Genomic DNA, 15,281 nt, shown 5'->3' on the forward strand with positions numbered 1-15,281 from the left:
GTTATACCAGACAGCCGCTCCTAGTGGTTCACTGGCTTCTCAATCTTTTAAGGTCGTCCCACAGAGATGCGCCAAATGTTTGGGTGGAGCTCAGGAAGCTCTGGACAGTTGAGGGTTAATTCCCACGGACAAGCTTCAGCGTGGTCAATACGTGGTCCAAACATTTGTGTGTCTTTTGAAATTTAAAACGGAAACATTTAATTACACCGTCATAAATACATGCTTATGTGCGTGGTAAGAAGCCACTTTTGTGTATCATTAAAAAATTGTATTTGATAACAGAAATATCTATTCATTCATCTTTCCATACTGGATTCCCCATCTCAGGGTTGCAGAACACTGGAATTGATCTTAGCTGAATATAGGCATGGGCGAAGACATTTTTAAAAAAAAGTTGTTCTTTCGTAATTCCTCCATCTGCTTTCTTGCTTCGTCCTTATGGAGTCGCAGTGGCAGTATCAAGAGCTTTATGAGAGCTGCTATTTCTTTATTTTTATTTCGTTGCACTTCAGTAAGAGGAACAATGACAATTAAAAAAATTCTGATTCTTCTGAGAAGCTCTCTGTCCTCCAACAATTCAGGGGGGGGGACTCCCAAGTCACTCCCAGACCAAGTCAGACATAATCTCTCCAGCAGGTCCTGGGCTCATCTCTGGGACACCTTACAGTCAAGTTTGCCCTGTAAACCCCAAATATGAGGTGACCAGGAGGCACCCTCATCAGATGAACCACCTCAACTTGCACCTCTCAACGTGGAGGGGTAGCAGCTTGAGTTTGAGTCTCTTATGTGTGATTGAACTCCTCACTGTCACAAAGTGCAATGACCACCACCCCGTGGAGGGAATCCATTTCAGTCACTTGTATCTGCAGTTTCATTCCCTTGGTCATGACTGAAGGTGAAGGTGAAGACTGATGGGTAAATAGAGCTTTGCTTTAGAGCTGAGCTCCCTCTTCACCAGTTGATATCTCTGCCACTCCCTTTGCCCAGGTGTCCAGAAAATAGTCTCATGTCAAGCCAAACAACCGCAAAGTCGATCATCAACCGAAGACCCAAGAGAATTTGGCAGAAAGCACTTTCATGACCATCCTTGAGTTGAATCATGGTGTATGCTATGGACAATCCATGACCACTCTGGTTCAAGTTAGGTAGGCCATTCCTCACAACCGCACCCTTTCAGGTAACCCAGTCATTACGTGTGCCTTGAGTGGTCCCAACAGGATCATGTGCTCAAGACTGCATAGCTGTTAAGATCACACAAACCCCTTAAACAAAGACAAATGGCTGTTTTAATTGTATTTATTCAACCAGTTAAAAGGAGACCTGAACTTCTCAGAGTCTTTAAAAAAAACATGGTGGTTTGGCAGTGACTCATTGCCTCTGTAAGAAAGTCATATTTGGCCTTAAAGACCATCTCTACTGTGAAACACCAGCTTTGAGCAAATATAAAATTTACACAGGAGGTCTTTGTTGAACAATCAAAGTTGCATACATTCAACAAAGGGGAGGAACTAAGAGAGCCACTTGTGACTGAGAACGGTCAAATAGATGGTGCAGCGATTTTCTTGAGTAAAAATAACAGCAACAGACACAAATATTCCAGTATCACATTTGGCTCAGTCTCCATCTGTGGCTTTGCTGATGTTGCACAGTGAGTGATCCAAATATTTTGGACATGTTTCTGAAGGCTCGTGGGAAGCAGAACGTGCAACTTGATCTCAACTCCATCACATCTTCCCAGGATCTTCTTTGAGGGTGACTGTCCGGTTGAAGACCAACTGCAGTCAGGGGAAGAAAAAAAAAAGAGTTAGTTTGCATTATGTTTTTAACACTTTAAACATTTTCAAATTGATTTGTAAAGGAACTGTCATGTCAGTACTTTATCTGCTGTGCTGTCAGGGTCCAAAGAGAAGTAACCGACTCTCTCAAACTGGAACTTGTCAAGAACTTTAGCTCCCCTCACTGAGGTGTCCACTAAGGCACTGCTGATCACCTGCATCGAATTCTAAGTGACAAAAAAAACAACACATCACCCTTTGAGTTCATTCAAACAGGCTTTCTACTGAAATCTTCCAGAGAAACTCACAGGATTAATGTCACTCAAGAAGCCTTTGGGGACCTCAGACGAATCCTCTGGGTTTTTGTGCAGGAAACTGCGAACACAAGCTTTGGTTAAATTACTTTTCTTCATAAACGGTGATGAGCGCTCGATGATAATTGTTACTTACAGTCTGTCATAGAGACGCATTTCACACACCAAAGGCTGGCTGACCCAGTGGATGAAGGCCTTGGGTCGCTCTGCCGTCTCAGTGCTGCAGCAGGTCACCTCCAGTTCGACCACTTTACCCTGAGAGTCCTGAGAAACAGGCCAAACAAATAGGAACGCATGAACCAGAGAGTAAGCAAAGCTTCATCTATCCAACTCGGAGACGGTTTCATCCAACCTGAAGACACAAACACTCACGTATACACCAACAGGGAAGTTTAAGAGTTGCAGATTAAATCTTACACACATTTCTGGACTGTGGGAGGAAACCAGAGTTCCTGGATAAAACCTATACATGCAAACTACAAAAACAAAAATGAGGTTCATAACCTTTACACAGCCTGCTCACAAATGATTGTAACATTTTCCCAAACGAGTAACGAAGAGACAAAAGATTCCCGAGTGGGAAGTTTTCTCTTTGGATGTGCGAATTCATTCAACAGCTAAAGAATGAAACAGTTTAGGCCAGTTGATCTCAAACTTCAGTGTCTACCACCTGAGAAAATAGCAAACTCTCCAAGTACCACCATCACAGTTGACATGAACACACAGTAGTGGAGGCTTAACTTATTAGCTAAACTTATTACTTATATACTTATTTTGAATATAAATTCCATGTACCAGTTTCAGAATCACGGATTTAAGCACTTACCTTGATGACCTTCTGCACAGAGATGACATATCCAGCATGCCTCAGGCCTACAGGCTGTTCTCCGGTCAGACGCTTGTAGCCCTTCTCCATCACCTGCAATATCGGACAAGCCCATAAGGATTTTCTCTACACCATCCAAAGGAGAAGCTACAGTGTGAAATGGTCTATATTTGTTTGTGGTCATTGTCCTCACACACCTCTCTGAAGTCGCTCTGCTCAATGAAGATAGAGCGTGTCAATGGAACCGTGTGGCTGCCTTTAGACTCGACGGCAGGGAAGTTTGGCACTTGAACGTCTACCTGAGAGACAAAAGGACAATAGTGAGACATTAAAAATGGATTATCAGAGAGCTGTTTGATGAGTTAAGTCCAAGTGCTGGGGAGTGAAGGGCCAACCTTGAAGTTGTCCGGAAGGTTTGTTATTGTGACTTTGAGCGGCTCCAGCACGGCCATGGCTCGAGGAGCTGCGTCGTTCAGCACGTCCCTCACACACGACTCCAGCAGATGTGGCTCCGTTGTTGTCTGAGACACTGTGACACCCACCTGCAAGAAGTCCAACAGATTAGTACAAACCAGATGTTTACAAAAATAAAATAAAATAAAATACAATTTTTTCGCTTATTTCGGAAGTTCATCTTTTCTACATACTCGTGCACAAAAGTTGTTGATTGCCTCCGGTGGGAAGCCTCTTCTCCTCAGTGCAGTTAGAGTGAAGAGTCTGGGATCGTCCCAGTCTCTGGAGAAACAAAGTGCTGCACATCAACTCACAAAAACTTTAAATCTAATATATGTTTAAATATATATGTTTTTAAGGGGGAAAAAATCCTGCAGGCAATTTAGAATTTTTGTATAGTTAAGTCGACTTAAACTGCAAAAGGTATTTTCACTGTAGCATAATTTACTTTGTTGATCGGATTATCAGTTACTCAAACAAATACCAGCTGCATCTACAACACAATGGCCATGAACAATTACTTAACTTACTTCTGTGGTTAAAAATATGTTGTCATGTTCTACTTTTAGAAAAAGTTTCCCATGTTCTCTGAACAACTCACAAATGTTGCTGCCTAACCCAAGAACAATGTAAAATTCAACCTGCCGTTCATTTCAATATGGCTTTAAAGCACCATAATAAAATGATAATTAACCACAGAACATCAAATGTGCATTAGGTGGTGATGGTAGGATGAAACTTTTATTACTCCACAAACTAATCACATCTTACTTTTAAATACTCCACTTTTCTCTTTCTCAAATTTAAAACATAGACAGCATTTTGACTGGAAGTCTATGGAATCCTTTGTAATCAAAGTTGACATGAGGCCAGGGATGTAAAGCTGGTTCAACCAGAATTACCACAATGTGCAAAGTCCTGTGGGTTGCAGATTGCCGCCATGTTCGACCACACATAGTCTAGACTTTGAAAATAAATGCTGCCTAACAATATATCCGGAAACATTTGTGTAAGGTAACAATTCAGTTCGCCAACCCAATTAAACTTTAATTAAATATTGTATCGGTGAAAAACGGAAATATGAGATGCAAACATCGCTGCAATTTTACCTGACAACGCCAGTCTCAACCAGTTTGATGATTTTCCTTTTAGAGACCACAGTGTAGGTGAGGTTCAAGCGTCCATATTCCCACTGCACTGGGCAGTAAACGTCCACAGCATTACACAGCCAGTAATATGATGATCGTCTGCAACGCAAACATTAGCAACACTTTCACAATGTCGGCCTGCAGCAAGCTTTAAACGAGACTGGGATAATACAGAATAAGAGACAACCGTTACCTGGCCTGAAATTCTTTGGTGCACAATGAATGTGTGATGTTTTCAATGGAGTCACACAGACAGTGGGTGTAGTCGTAAGTGGGGTAGATGCACCTACACAAAGCAGAGCAGCAAATCCCAGTTATACAAAACCTCTTCGAAGGCAACGTGGGTTGATGAGAATATTTGAGGCGTTCGCACCATTCGTCTCCAGTCCGATGATGTGGCGTGTATTTAATTCGGTATGCCACGGGGTCCATCTTCCCATCCTCCATAACCATCTTCATCCTGAGCGTGGCCTCTCCCTCGGCGAACAGGCCCTTCTTCATCCTTTCAAACAGCACCAGAGACTCTTCGGTGGGTCTGTCTCTCCATGGCGAAGGAGGAGCGTTATGGCCCTTCAGCTCTTCACCCTTCTGGTGGCACACGTATGCATGGCCCCTGGAGGAGGTCACAGAAAAACAACCAAAAACCTGTTAAGACGACATCTGTGCACTTTCATGAGCATGTACACAGTGAACCTGCTCACTCACCTGCGAATGAGATCCACAGCGAGGGTGTATAGTTGCTGAAAGTTGTCAGAAGCGTGTGTGACAGCATAAGGTTTGTAGCCTTTGGAATGGAGAAACACCGATGAGAAACCACACTCATGGAAGACGAGCAGTGTGCCTCACAGTACTTTCAGCCAGACGGAAAGATGTTTATTGGTCTCACCCAGCCATTCCACCATATCCTTGATCGCAGTGAAGTATTTTTCTTCTTCTTTCTCTGGGTTTGTGTCATCATACCTCAGGAAACAAATGCCGTTGTTTGCCTAGAACCAAAAACATTTTTTTTTTTTTATTTAAATATCTACACATGAGATGTTTGACTAGTTTACATAATGACATGGGTTAAAAAAACAACAACTAACCTTTGCATAACCGAAGTTGAAGTTGATGGCTTTAGCATGTCCAATGTGAAGAATACCGTTGGGCTCAGGAGGAAAACGTGTACGAATCTAAAATTCAGATAAATAAATCTGTGAAGGCCATGAACCAAAAGTCACTTTCTTTCTAAAAGATCAAGTAACATATGTAAAGGCTCTCACCTGTCCACCAGTGAGTTCCAGGTGCTTGGCGAGCAGGTTCATTGTATTTGGTGTGACCACATAACCCTCAGTTTTGAAATTCTCTCCTGCATGATGGAAGGAATTAAAATTTAAAAGTTAACATTACAATAAGTGGAGTATTTCAATGAAATTGCCATTTCATATTTGTTACAATTTTTTTCCTTCTCACCTGATTTATGGAATCGCAAAGACTCTCCTTTGAGCTGCTCCATTAATGACTTTCCCTCCACTGAGTTTACATTGCCTACAAAAACAACGAACAAAATTAAGAAGCAGTTCAAACAAGCACAATGACTCAGCTAATGTTTTGTAGCTTACCGTTCACTGCCACTTCTTTTTTCACTTTCACATCATTTTCCACGGCTTTCACTTTCTGTGGCTGTAAGATGATGAAATTCACGACAAAGATCAAGTTAATATTGTGCTGCTTTATTTATTTATGTCCAACTTGCTTATGGTACAGTTATCAATAAAAACATCAATACTCTCACAGCAGAGTAAATCACGAAGCTGGACAGTAGTGGAAAAGGTGTCTGGTCGAATTACAAGTTGCACTTATCAGTACCTATAAAGCTCACAAAAAGACTGTCCAAACAAAAAGATAAGAAACCCATATAACTGGCTTTGTAAAAGGTTTCTGAATTTCTAACTGGTCACTGCAAAATGCCAATATAAATACACGAAGCAAAAAAAAAAAAAAAAAAATTAGGAGAACGAATCAATACAAATTAACTTCTTCGAAGTGTGCTGACTTACTTTGGCTTTCTTTTCCAGGTCTGCTTCTGTTTTAGGTCCTAAGAGGTGCAGCACCTTAAAGAACAAAGTTTTTATTTTCATTATGCTGCAAGAACTAACAAATCAGAAATATATTATAACAAATATATATATATATATATATATATATATATATATCCAAATATAATTTAACTTGTTATGTCACACATGCTACTAATAATATTCTATGTTCTTTTTTCCAAACATACCTGCATGTCCACCTCATTTTTGATCACTTTTCCATCAGCCCACCTTAGAGCAGAGCGAGCCTCAGCTACAACAAACAAACAGCTTCAGTGAGAGATGTAGTTTACGCAACAGATTTTTGTGGCTGCAGTTAAAGTGAATCAAACAGGTATGAGCTCATACCCATTAACAGGCCCATGTTGAAGTGGTACCGCTCCTTCAGCAGCTGCTCCTTGTGCTTCTTCATCACAGACTCGACCTGAACGACATTCCTCCGTCACGCAAAACATTTTAACCAGTAGAGCTTGTAAAAAGAGAAATGAGTGCACTTACTGCATCCTCAATCTGTTCTGGGGTAATAACCACACCGACTCCACAAGCGTCCTCAAACTCCTTCTGGTTGATGGGGTCTTGAGGGTGACTTTTCACATAGTCCAAAGCAGCTGCATATAACAATAGTTCAGAGACAGGAGGAAGAGAAACAAAACCGTTTTTTTTTGTTTTTTGTTTTTTTGCAAACCCAGAGTTGGAGCATGAAAAAGAAAAAGCCATATAATTACAGTCAGCACAATGTTACAATAACCTCATTTTTGGTTTCACATTTGTCTCACAGTGACAAATACTTTAACAAAGTTTGGATGGATCCATGGTGACATAAAATAAACAAAACAAGTGACTTTCATAGATTGGCTACAATGTGACTAAATTGGTTAGTTTCAGGTCGATAGGTACTTATTGAGATCCACTGGGATGTCATTATGGAGATGTATAATGCTACAATGTTTTTAGGGTAGAAATACTATATTAATCAATGGAGGAAATTCATAGACCATCAGGACTACAGGATCCATCAGGAGCCTGCCTCTTCATCCCAACAATACATGTGTAGTGCACTGCCTTTAGTTGGCACCCTGGCATTAGTTAGCATTCATTCACCGAGGATACATCTGCATTTATTTTTATCCTGATAACTAATGATCTAGCATTTTCTCCTGTTTGTTGTTGTTTATTTTCTACTGGGTACATTTGGTGAGGGTATATCTTGTGCAGGTGTGAGCGACTACAAAGTTAAGCACAAAGAAATGCATTCTTCTGCCCCGGTGAACAGGGCTGAATATTCTAAGTAAATTTGACTTGCTTGCGTTTCGTGCATGAGCACAGTTTCTGTAACCCAGTGCTAGGAGCCATATATCACCTGCCAGCTGCAGCTCTGTGCAGATCTTGCGTTGAGCAACGCAGTCTGAGAGGAAGACCAGGCGTTTGGGGTCTCTGAGACGAGAAGTCAGGCTGTACAGGAGCACACCCATGGCTTTGTCCACTCCACATGCTCCGTGGACACGCTGAGCCTGTGGAAACCAACGAAAACACATACAAAATAATTTGTTTAATCAGTACTGTGTCAGAAATATAACAACAGTGGGTAGCCTCACAACACAGGGCCGATATAGAAAAGTATTATATGGAAACTACAATCACAGGTTCACAGTATGTCTGAAAGTTAGTTCACATGTACATGTATAAACCCTAAATAGAGAACTAATAACTGAGCTGTAAAAACGGTCGATCACATTTCTGTCTGGAGCCATAGCTGAGTTTGTACCTGAGTTATAGCTTCTTTCAGGGCAGAACTAAGCGCTTCATTTTTCAGCGTTTCTTTCGCTTTCTGCTCACTGAGCCCGACAGCGGTGAAAAGTTTCAACGTATCCTCCATTAGTCCAACCGTATCGACCGAGTAATCCGGAGCCACACCGACACGCCGCCGCTGTACACTGCTTTTCTTTCCGGAGAGAGGGCGAGGACGACTTCCTGTTCGAAACAACAAGTCTCCCGGTGAATCAGCCAATGGAACACCGCGGCTCGAGGTGACATTGACCAATCGTTAGCAAGTGTGGATGTATGTACCGCCTGCTCGGAATGAGAGCCAATCAGCAGTTATGTTGACATCCGTTGGGCGGGACCTAGACGTCAGCGTAATATTGCATCAGATTGACGGCTTAGTCAATAAAACTGACATTTCTGAATGTCAAACCAACTTCATCAATAAATAAGAAAATCTAAAGCTAAGCTAAAGCACGAGCGATTACATTTCTTAGAAATGTTTATTTGCAAAAATATGTACGTTCATCCAACGCACTGTAAACTCTTGGTTGTCCCTCAGAATATATGCCAAGTCCGAAAATAACTCCGTGAAAGTTATTTCGGTTGTAGTGATGAACATGGACGATAATCAGTGTTTATTTACATTGTTTACCGCAAGTAAGGACAGATACCGTTGAGATGTTTAAAACTTAGAGTTGTCGATCTGTTTCAATTTCTAGATTGAGAGGCAGCATTAAAAAAAAAAAAGGAGCATGGCTAAACACGTGGTGCTGTCATCTGGATCAAAGCTGTGGAGGTCTGTCAGGTGTCCAAAGTCAGAGCTGCGGCTGGATCTCACTCTGCCATGTGGACAGTCGTTCCGGTAGGTTGCTCCGGGAGAACCACAATTTCAAAAAGTAGCGGTGAAAGTGGTCATTCAGTCACCACCTGTTACCATGTGTCCAGAAAAAAAATGGGATCAGTTTTGTTTTGAAAGTAAACTGATATCTATCCTCATTCTATACCTGCTACACGCACAGGCATACGCATGTATTTCTCAAAACAAAGGTTGTAATATTTGTTTGACCGTATTTCCATCCAGAAATGCTTCCTGGACAGTCTAAAGATATGGTTGTTTTATTCTAAATTTTGTCTCCCAACAAGACACAAGAAAACCAGGGTTCGTCTCCAAGATCCACTGAGTGTGTGTGGTTGTGTCTCCCTATCTGTTGACACGATATCGTGTACAATTTGTACTCCACTTCTTTCTCACTGTAGGTGAAAAAAAAGCTTTCAACCTCTCCAGACTCTGTATTTTGAGTAAAATAGTTATTGAAGACAATTGTTGTTGTTTTTTAGACATCAGTTAATGTCTCTTTGAAATTGATTAGATTGGAATGTGTTAGCTTTTTTCAGTGCACTAGATGCTGGATGCAATTACTTGATTATATGTAATTTCTATGCACATGTTTTGTTTTTTGTTCTTTTGTTTTTTTGCTATTGCAACTTCCAGCTGGAGAGAAACTGCAGAGGGACACTGGACCGGTGTGATGGGAGGACGAGTGTGGACTTTGACGCAAACAGAAGACACTGTTTGGTACCATGTGTATGACCAACAGGAGAAACGGGAGAAAGGAAAGGAAATTGAGAGACAAGTCAATGTTTCTTTCGATGAACAAAGCAAAGCAGAGAAAACTGCAACTGAAGAGGAGATGCTGAGAGATTACTTTCAGCTCAATGTGAAATTAGGGGATCTGTACAGGGAATGGGCAGCAGCAGATCCTCACTTTAAAAACATTGCAGACATCTTCACAGGTCATTTTGGGATTTGAAATAAATCAAAATAGATCTTTTTGCTACACAGGGCGAATTGATACTTACAGTTGGTGTTTTTCCAGGAGTGCGAATGTTGCGCCAGGACCCAACCGAATGTCTGTTTTCTTTCATCTGTACCTCCAACAACCACATCTCTCGAATTCAAGGCATGGTGGAGAGACTATGCCAGGCTCTGGGCTCCCCTCTGTGCCAGTTGGATCAAACCTGGTATCACGACTTTCCTGCCCTGTCTGCACTAGCAGGTGTTTCACATGTTTACCACACATCTTACACTCTTGCTTGAGCGTTACTGCCGATCCTGTGAGATTTATAGATGTGTCAGGAAGTGGAGACTCTCCTCATCGCTCAAGTATAATATTAAAGTATATTATTTGTTCTTTTTACTCCAGGAATTCCTATTCGTCAGGTACACGAAATGATTAACATATGACTGTACAAAACCTTTTATTTTTATTTGCAATATATCATGCACTTTAGAAAGAAATTTCATAATTTGTTTTACGTACAAAGCAGTACAGTGTGATACTTTCCCTCTTCTTTTGCCCATCCTGAACAAACGGGATGCATTTAAGGCTTGCTCAAACGCCCACAGTGGCGATGATTACCCATCAAAATCCCTTTATCAGCCATGATTTTAAATTTTAAACCCCAATGTCAGTTTTGTAACCTGTATGCTGTTTGTGTCAAACAATCCACAAGGGGGTCAAATCCAGCACAGAGGATGGCTTTGTAACTACAAAGAAAATAGATTGAATGTATTATTAAAAAAAAAACAACCTTTAATGCTTTTTTGTGCCTTGTGAGGCACACAGATTTAGAAAATGTATCCCACACAACACCACACAGACCTGGAGCTGATCAGTGCCTGTTGCACTTGTTTGATTTTCTTGTATTTGTGTTGATTTTGTCTCTGAACTTGGCAGACAGCAGCGTAGAAGCACGTCTCAGGGATCTGGGTTTTGGCTACAGGGCTCGGTTTCTCCAGCAAAGTGCAAAGAAGATTCTGGACACTCATGAGCACAGCTGGCTGGACGGTTTACGAAAAGTGTCCTACCTGGAGGCCCGTGATGCTCTGCGTTCTCTCCCGGGGGTCGGCACCAAGGTACAACAGCAACCCGAAAGCTCATTGACTTTTTACGCTTCACAGAGAAAAACTGTGTCGCTGAGTCTTTGTTCCTCTGTAGGTGGCAGACTGTGTATGTCTGATGTCACTGGATAAGTCGGACGCCGTGCCCATCGACACACACGTGTGGCAGATCGCAAAACGTGACTATAAATATGCTGCCGGCAAAGAACCAAAGAGCATCACAGAAAAACTTCACAAAGACGTTGGTGAGTGTGCACACACACGGTGTGATTGTTTTCTGCTGTTTGTAAAAACATCAAATCAACATACTGTCCAACTGCTTCTATATAGGGGATTTTTTCAGGAAGTTGTGGGGACCCTATGCTGGATGGGCACAGTCTGTGAGTTTCCCCGTCCTGTAACTCATTTGTCGCTCAGTGTCGGTTCACTATTCACACCAGAGCATGTCCTTTCTCTTTCAGGTCTTGTTCTGTGCTGACCTCAAGAAGTTCAAAAACCTGAAAGAAGCATCACATCAAAAGCAACCGAAGGAGGAGGAAAATCATCAAGAAGAAGAAAGACTCACGGAATGCCCGAAAACAGCAGTGAAGAGAGAATACGGCGGCACTGTGAAGATGCTGAAATCTCAGTCAACTTGTCACAAGAAAGCAAAGTTGTCTGTGAAGAAAGAGAAGGCGGTGTGAGGTAAAGATTACCGCTTGGATTACACACACTTTTACACACAATGCTGAATCAGCGTCATTATTCATGATTAAATATGCAGACACGCAGCATTAAACACATGACTATGTTCTTTTTTTTGTCTACAGTATGACTCAGAGAGTAACACCACATGGTATCAAAGCTTCAGGGATGTTAAAATATGTGTGTGATTGGTGATATCGGTCTTAGAGTGGATGTACTATTGGAGTTCTGTCGTATGTTTTTTTTTTCTAGTTTTCCCATGAGTTTACCACAGAGAATCCATCGCATTGATATTAGGTTTTACAATAAATGTTGAACATCTCATGAGCTGTTTTGTTTCATTTCTTTTGAGTGAAATAACCAAGACTTTCCTACCCTACCCAATAATGCTGATTGTTACTATAAGCCGCCGCTAGGTGGCAGTACATGTTAATATTGCTTTCCAAGACTTGATGGTGCATAGAGGACCATTTCCGACAGCACAATTGGTCTACATCCCTTGGTTAATACTTCCTGTCAGGCCTCTTGGCTATGGTTAGACCATGTACCAACACATCAGGGTGATGGTCAGAGGATGGTGCTGTGTGCATCGTTGTTGTATTTCCCTGCATCAAAGTAGTGTTTCTGTCTTTGTCGTAACATGCCGGTCGACTGTCTGACTAAAAGCATACTGTCTGTGTGTGTATCTATAGGCCGGTTGACTGTGTCAGCCAGTCTTTTTATAGCAGGCGTTGCAGTTATGTGCTGCCTCTGCTCGGGGCTGGTGTGACTCTCTGGTGACAACACGGTCGCGTCTCTCAGGATGCTTTTTATGGAAATGACGACGCAATATTTTAGATTCTTTTCCTACATGCTGAGCAGCAGCAGACATCTCCCTCATGTCCCGATTTGGGAAGTGATCTTTTGACATGTAGGCTTGAAATGCATGATGTATTTCAGTGTGGCATCTGTGCACAGTATGTCGGCATTTGCATGTTTTACAGCCACACAAGGGTTTCGTTCGCGGCGGACAGTGCAGCCATGTGAGTTAATGAATATGTGAGTCAGCTTTCATCCTCCATTCCAGTTGAGCTGTGCAGGAGTTGTGGCCCAGCTGGAGGGCAGAGTCACAGTCAAGAAGAAAGCAGAATAAAAATAGAGCTGCGAGTGTAGGGGGTATAATAATAAATAATACAAAAAAAAAAGAGGGCTAGAGGGAGCATTAGGGGAAAAGGTGAAAGTGTGCTGGAGGTTGGGTCAGCAATCTCAGTTGAAATACAAAAGAAGAAAACAACACAACAGTGGCCTGCATGTTGTGTAAGAGATGGGACTCAGCTTGTGCTGTGTCCTCGGGGCTGTTCAGTGAAAGGACATCTCAGGCTGCCTACTTTCTCCTCGCAAGCACCAGGGGGCGCTACTTAAGGAGTCACGACTCGAGTAAAGGCCTGCAGCAGCAACACTGTTATTGTTTGGTTGACCGCATGGAAGAAATGTTTTTTTATAGAGATTCACTTATAATGATATATGGAGTTTCCCTGTTGTCCAGATGTGCTTAATGGCACATGTTGTGTTTTCATACACGCTCTTCCACAGATAAAACATTTTGATGCAGTGAAACACAGCAGCTCTATCAATTTGTAATCTTCAGCAGGATGAGTTCCAAGGGCCCTTTTTAGCCTTCAATAGGATATCAAAAAATACAATAAACCAGGCAGGCGCTGCGTGGTGGTGCAGTGGGTGTTGCTCTCGCCTCACGGCGAGAAAGTCAAAATAGGAAAATAAAGAGATAATTAAAAATATTGTTAGTAGACGTAGGATAGATTAGAAATACGAGACAATTTGTTCATTTGCACATTTCAACAATAAGATAATTCAAAGTGCTTTAACTGAAATGATCTATAAAAGATTACTGTTGTAACTGCCATGTATTTACATGGGGATCACAGTGTTTTGGTTACAGCAGCAAAGGAGAGTATTGTTGGAGGGAATTTCAGATCATTCAGCTGAAATTCAAGTCAGTGGTTGTTTTTGGGAGGCCGAACGTTACAAGCCACAAAAGGAAAGCATGATTTTTGGACCTTTGAGTGTATTCTGCAAAAAAAAAAAAAAGATCATTTCAAATAATTGTATTATTTTATTTAAAAAAAATTTTTTTGTTCTTAGTTTAGTTTTAGTTTTTTGCTTTATTATTTTTTACTGGCCCTTCTCATAAAATGAGCATGAAACATGCTGCAGAGTGCTGCAGAGACTGGGACGACGACTTTGTTACCCCTACAGTCTATTTACAGATTTCAGTGACAGCCACTGTTCCCATCAAAGCAGAAACAATACTCAACGATACTCAAGAACATGTAGCTCTCATGAACGTGTCCAAAAGAGTGAAAGCATCATTGACACCAATGCTTTATTTCATTATTTGAAAAAGGAGTTTCTGTGATCCCAGAGGTGGTCTCCCCGCGCACCTAAAATTTCCAGTCTCCCACTTCAAATGATGGACGTTATTATGATAATGGTAACCGACGGAGCGGTATTATATCTGAGAGAATACCATAGATGGATAAAATTCAGAGCACAGTTGTGTTGATTCACCTTGGATGTGGTGGAATCTAAAACTGCTGGAAGCAGTTGTGGGAAAGCTCGAGTAACGAGGGAGGCAGTCCCCACATGGAAGTCTTTCTTTGGGGCCCGGAGATGGGGAGATTATTCTTTGGTGTCTAGACAAGTAGAGGACGGAGGCAAGCCACAGAAAAGACTCCCGAGTGCAGAGCTCGCAGCGGTGATTCACATCTGAAGCTTTTGTGACTCTCCGATGTGCGGACGGACGTTGGCCCATGAAGGTCTTGGCTGTTCTTAATGAAAGAGGCTTATTTAGTGTGGAAAATAAAAACCCCGTACCATCTGATAGGGTCTCCGCTTGGCTGGCAGTAATTAAGGTTCAATGCCGTATAGATTGGGAGGAAGAAATAGTTCCGTCGGCTTCAGGGTTGAATTTCAGAGCCCCTTCCACGATCAATTCAGATGGTATGTATTCACAACATTCCTGGACAAAGATGGTATAGTATAACCCGTGTTGCCCAACACCCACAGTGTGACTGGGTGTGTTTTCGATGTATGCCAGTGAACTCCTTCGTTTTTAAGAATTTGTTCATAAATACCGACCCCCTCTTTTGGCTTATTTAAAGCCCGCTAAAAATTCTCTCTATGAATCAGGAGCTGTCAGCCTCATACACATGTGACCTTTAGGATTGACCTGCTTTAAGACAGTGAAAGTGAAGCATGTAAACATCCAATATTTAGCATGATTCTATTGTCAGCCATTTGTAAAAAAATAAAAAAAACTGCAACAAAAATAGAAAAG

The 15,281-nt window shown here is 41.7% G+C and overlaps 2 protein-coding genes across 2 annotated transcripts; one reads left to right on the forward strand and one right to left on the reverse strand.

Moving 5' to 3' along the window:
* Window positions 1-1,286: 1,286 nt before the first annotated feature.
* On the reverse strand, window positions 1,287-8,532 carry qars1 (glutaminyl-tRNA synthetase 1). Its single transcript, XM_080497018.1, has 23 exons — window positions 8,360-8,532; window positions 7,955-8,105; window positions 7,093-7,202; window positions 6,943-7,018; window positions 6,783-6,847; window positions 6,556-6,609; window positions 6,118-6,178; window positions 5,969-6,043; window positions 5,779-5,864; window positions 5,602-5,688; window positions 5,403-5,502; window positions 5,222-5,300; window positions 4,890-5,129; window positions 4,710-4,802; window positions 4,478-4,615; window positions 3,563-3,650; window positions 3,311-3,457; window positions 3,113-3,214; window positions 2,916-3,008; window positions 2,226-2,353; window positions 2,084-2,150; window positions 1,877-2,002; window positions 1,287-1,775 (listed from the first exon to the last, which is right to left on the reverse strand). Exons 1-23 carry the CDS (start codon window positions 8,468-8,470, stop codon window positions 1,725-1,727), a joined length of 2,328 nt encoding a protein of 775 aa, XP_080353144.1. The 5' UTR covers window positions 8,471-8,532; the 3' UTR covers window positions 1,287-1,724.
* A 578-nt stretch (window positions 8,533-9,110) lies between these two features.
* Window positions 9,111-12,172, forward strand: ogg1 (8-oxoguanine DNA glycosylase; the record flags this gene model as incomplete). Its single annotated transcript, XM_080497162.1, has 7 exons — window positions 9,111-9,220; window positions 9,851-10,152; window positions 10,236-10,415; window positions 11,097-11,275; window positions 11,358-11,505; window positions 11,591-11,640; window positions 11,722-12,172. The coding sequence occupies 7 exons, from the start codon at window positions 9,111-9,113 to the stop codon at window positions 11,941-11,943; spliced, it is 1,191 nt and encodes a 396-aa protein (XP_080353288.1). The 3' UTR covers window positions 11,944-12,172.
* Window positions 12,173-15,281: the final 3,109 nt, after the last annotated feature.

Source organism: Blennius ocellaris, assembly GCF_963422515.1.
Source record: "Blennius ocellaris genome assembly, chromosome: 5".
Lineage (NCBI taxonomy): Eukaryota > Metazoa > Chordata > Actinopteri > Blenniiformes > Blenniidae > Blennius > Blennius ocellaris.

Coding starts and splice junctions, on each gene's coding strand:
- qars1 (XM_080497018.1), bottom strand. CDS start 8,470: ATGGAGGATACGTTGAAACTTTTCACCGCTGTCGGGCTCAGTGAGCAG. Junction 6,848..6,942: donor CAACATGGGCCTGTTAATGG/GTATGAGCTCAT, acceptor TGTTTGTTGTAG/CTGAGGCTCGCTCTGCTCTA. Junction 5,301..5,402: donor GGATATGGTGGAATGGCTGG/GTGAGACCAATA, acceptor TCCATTCCAAAG/GCTACAAACCTTATGCTGTC.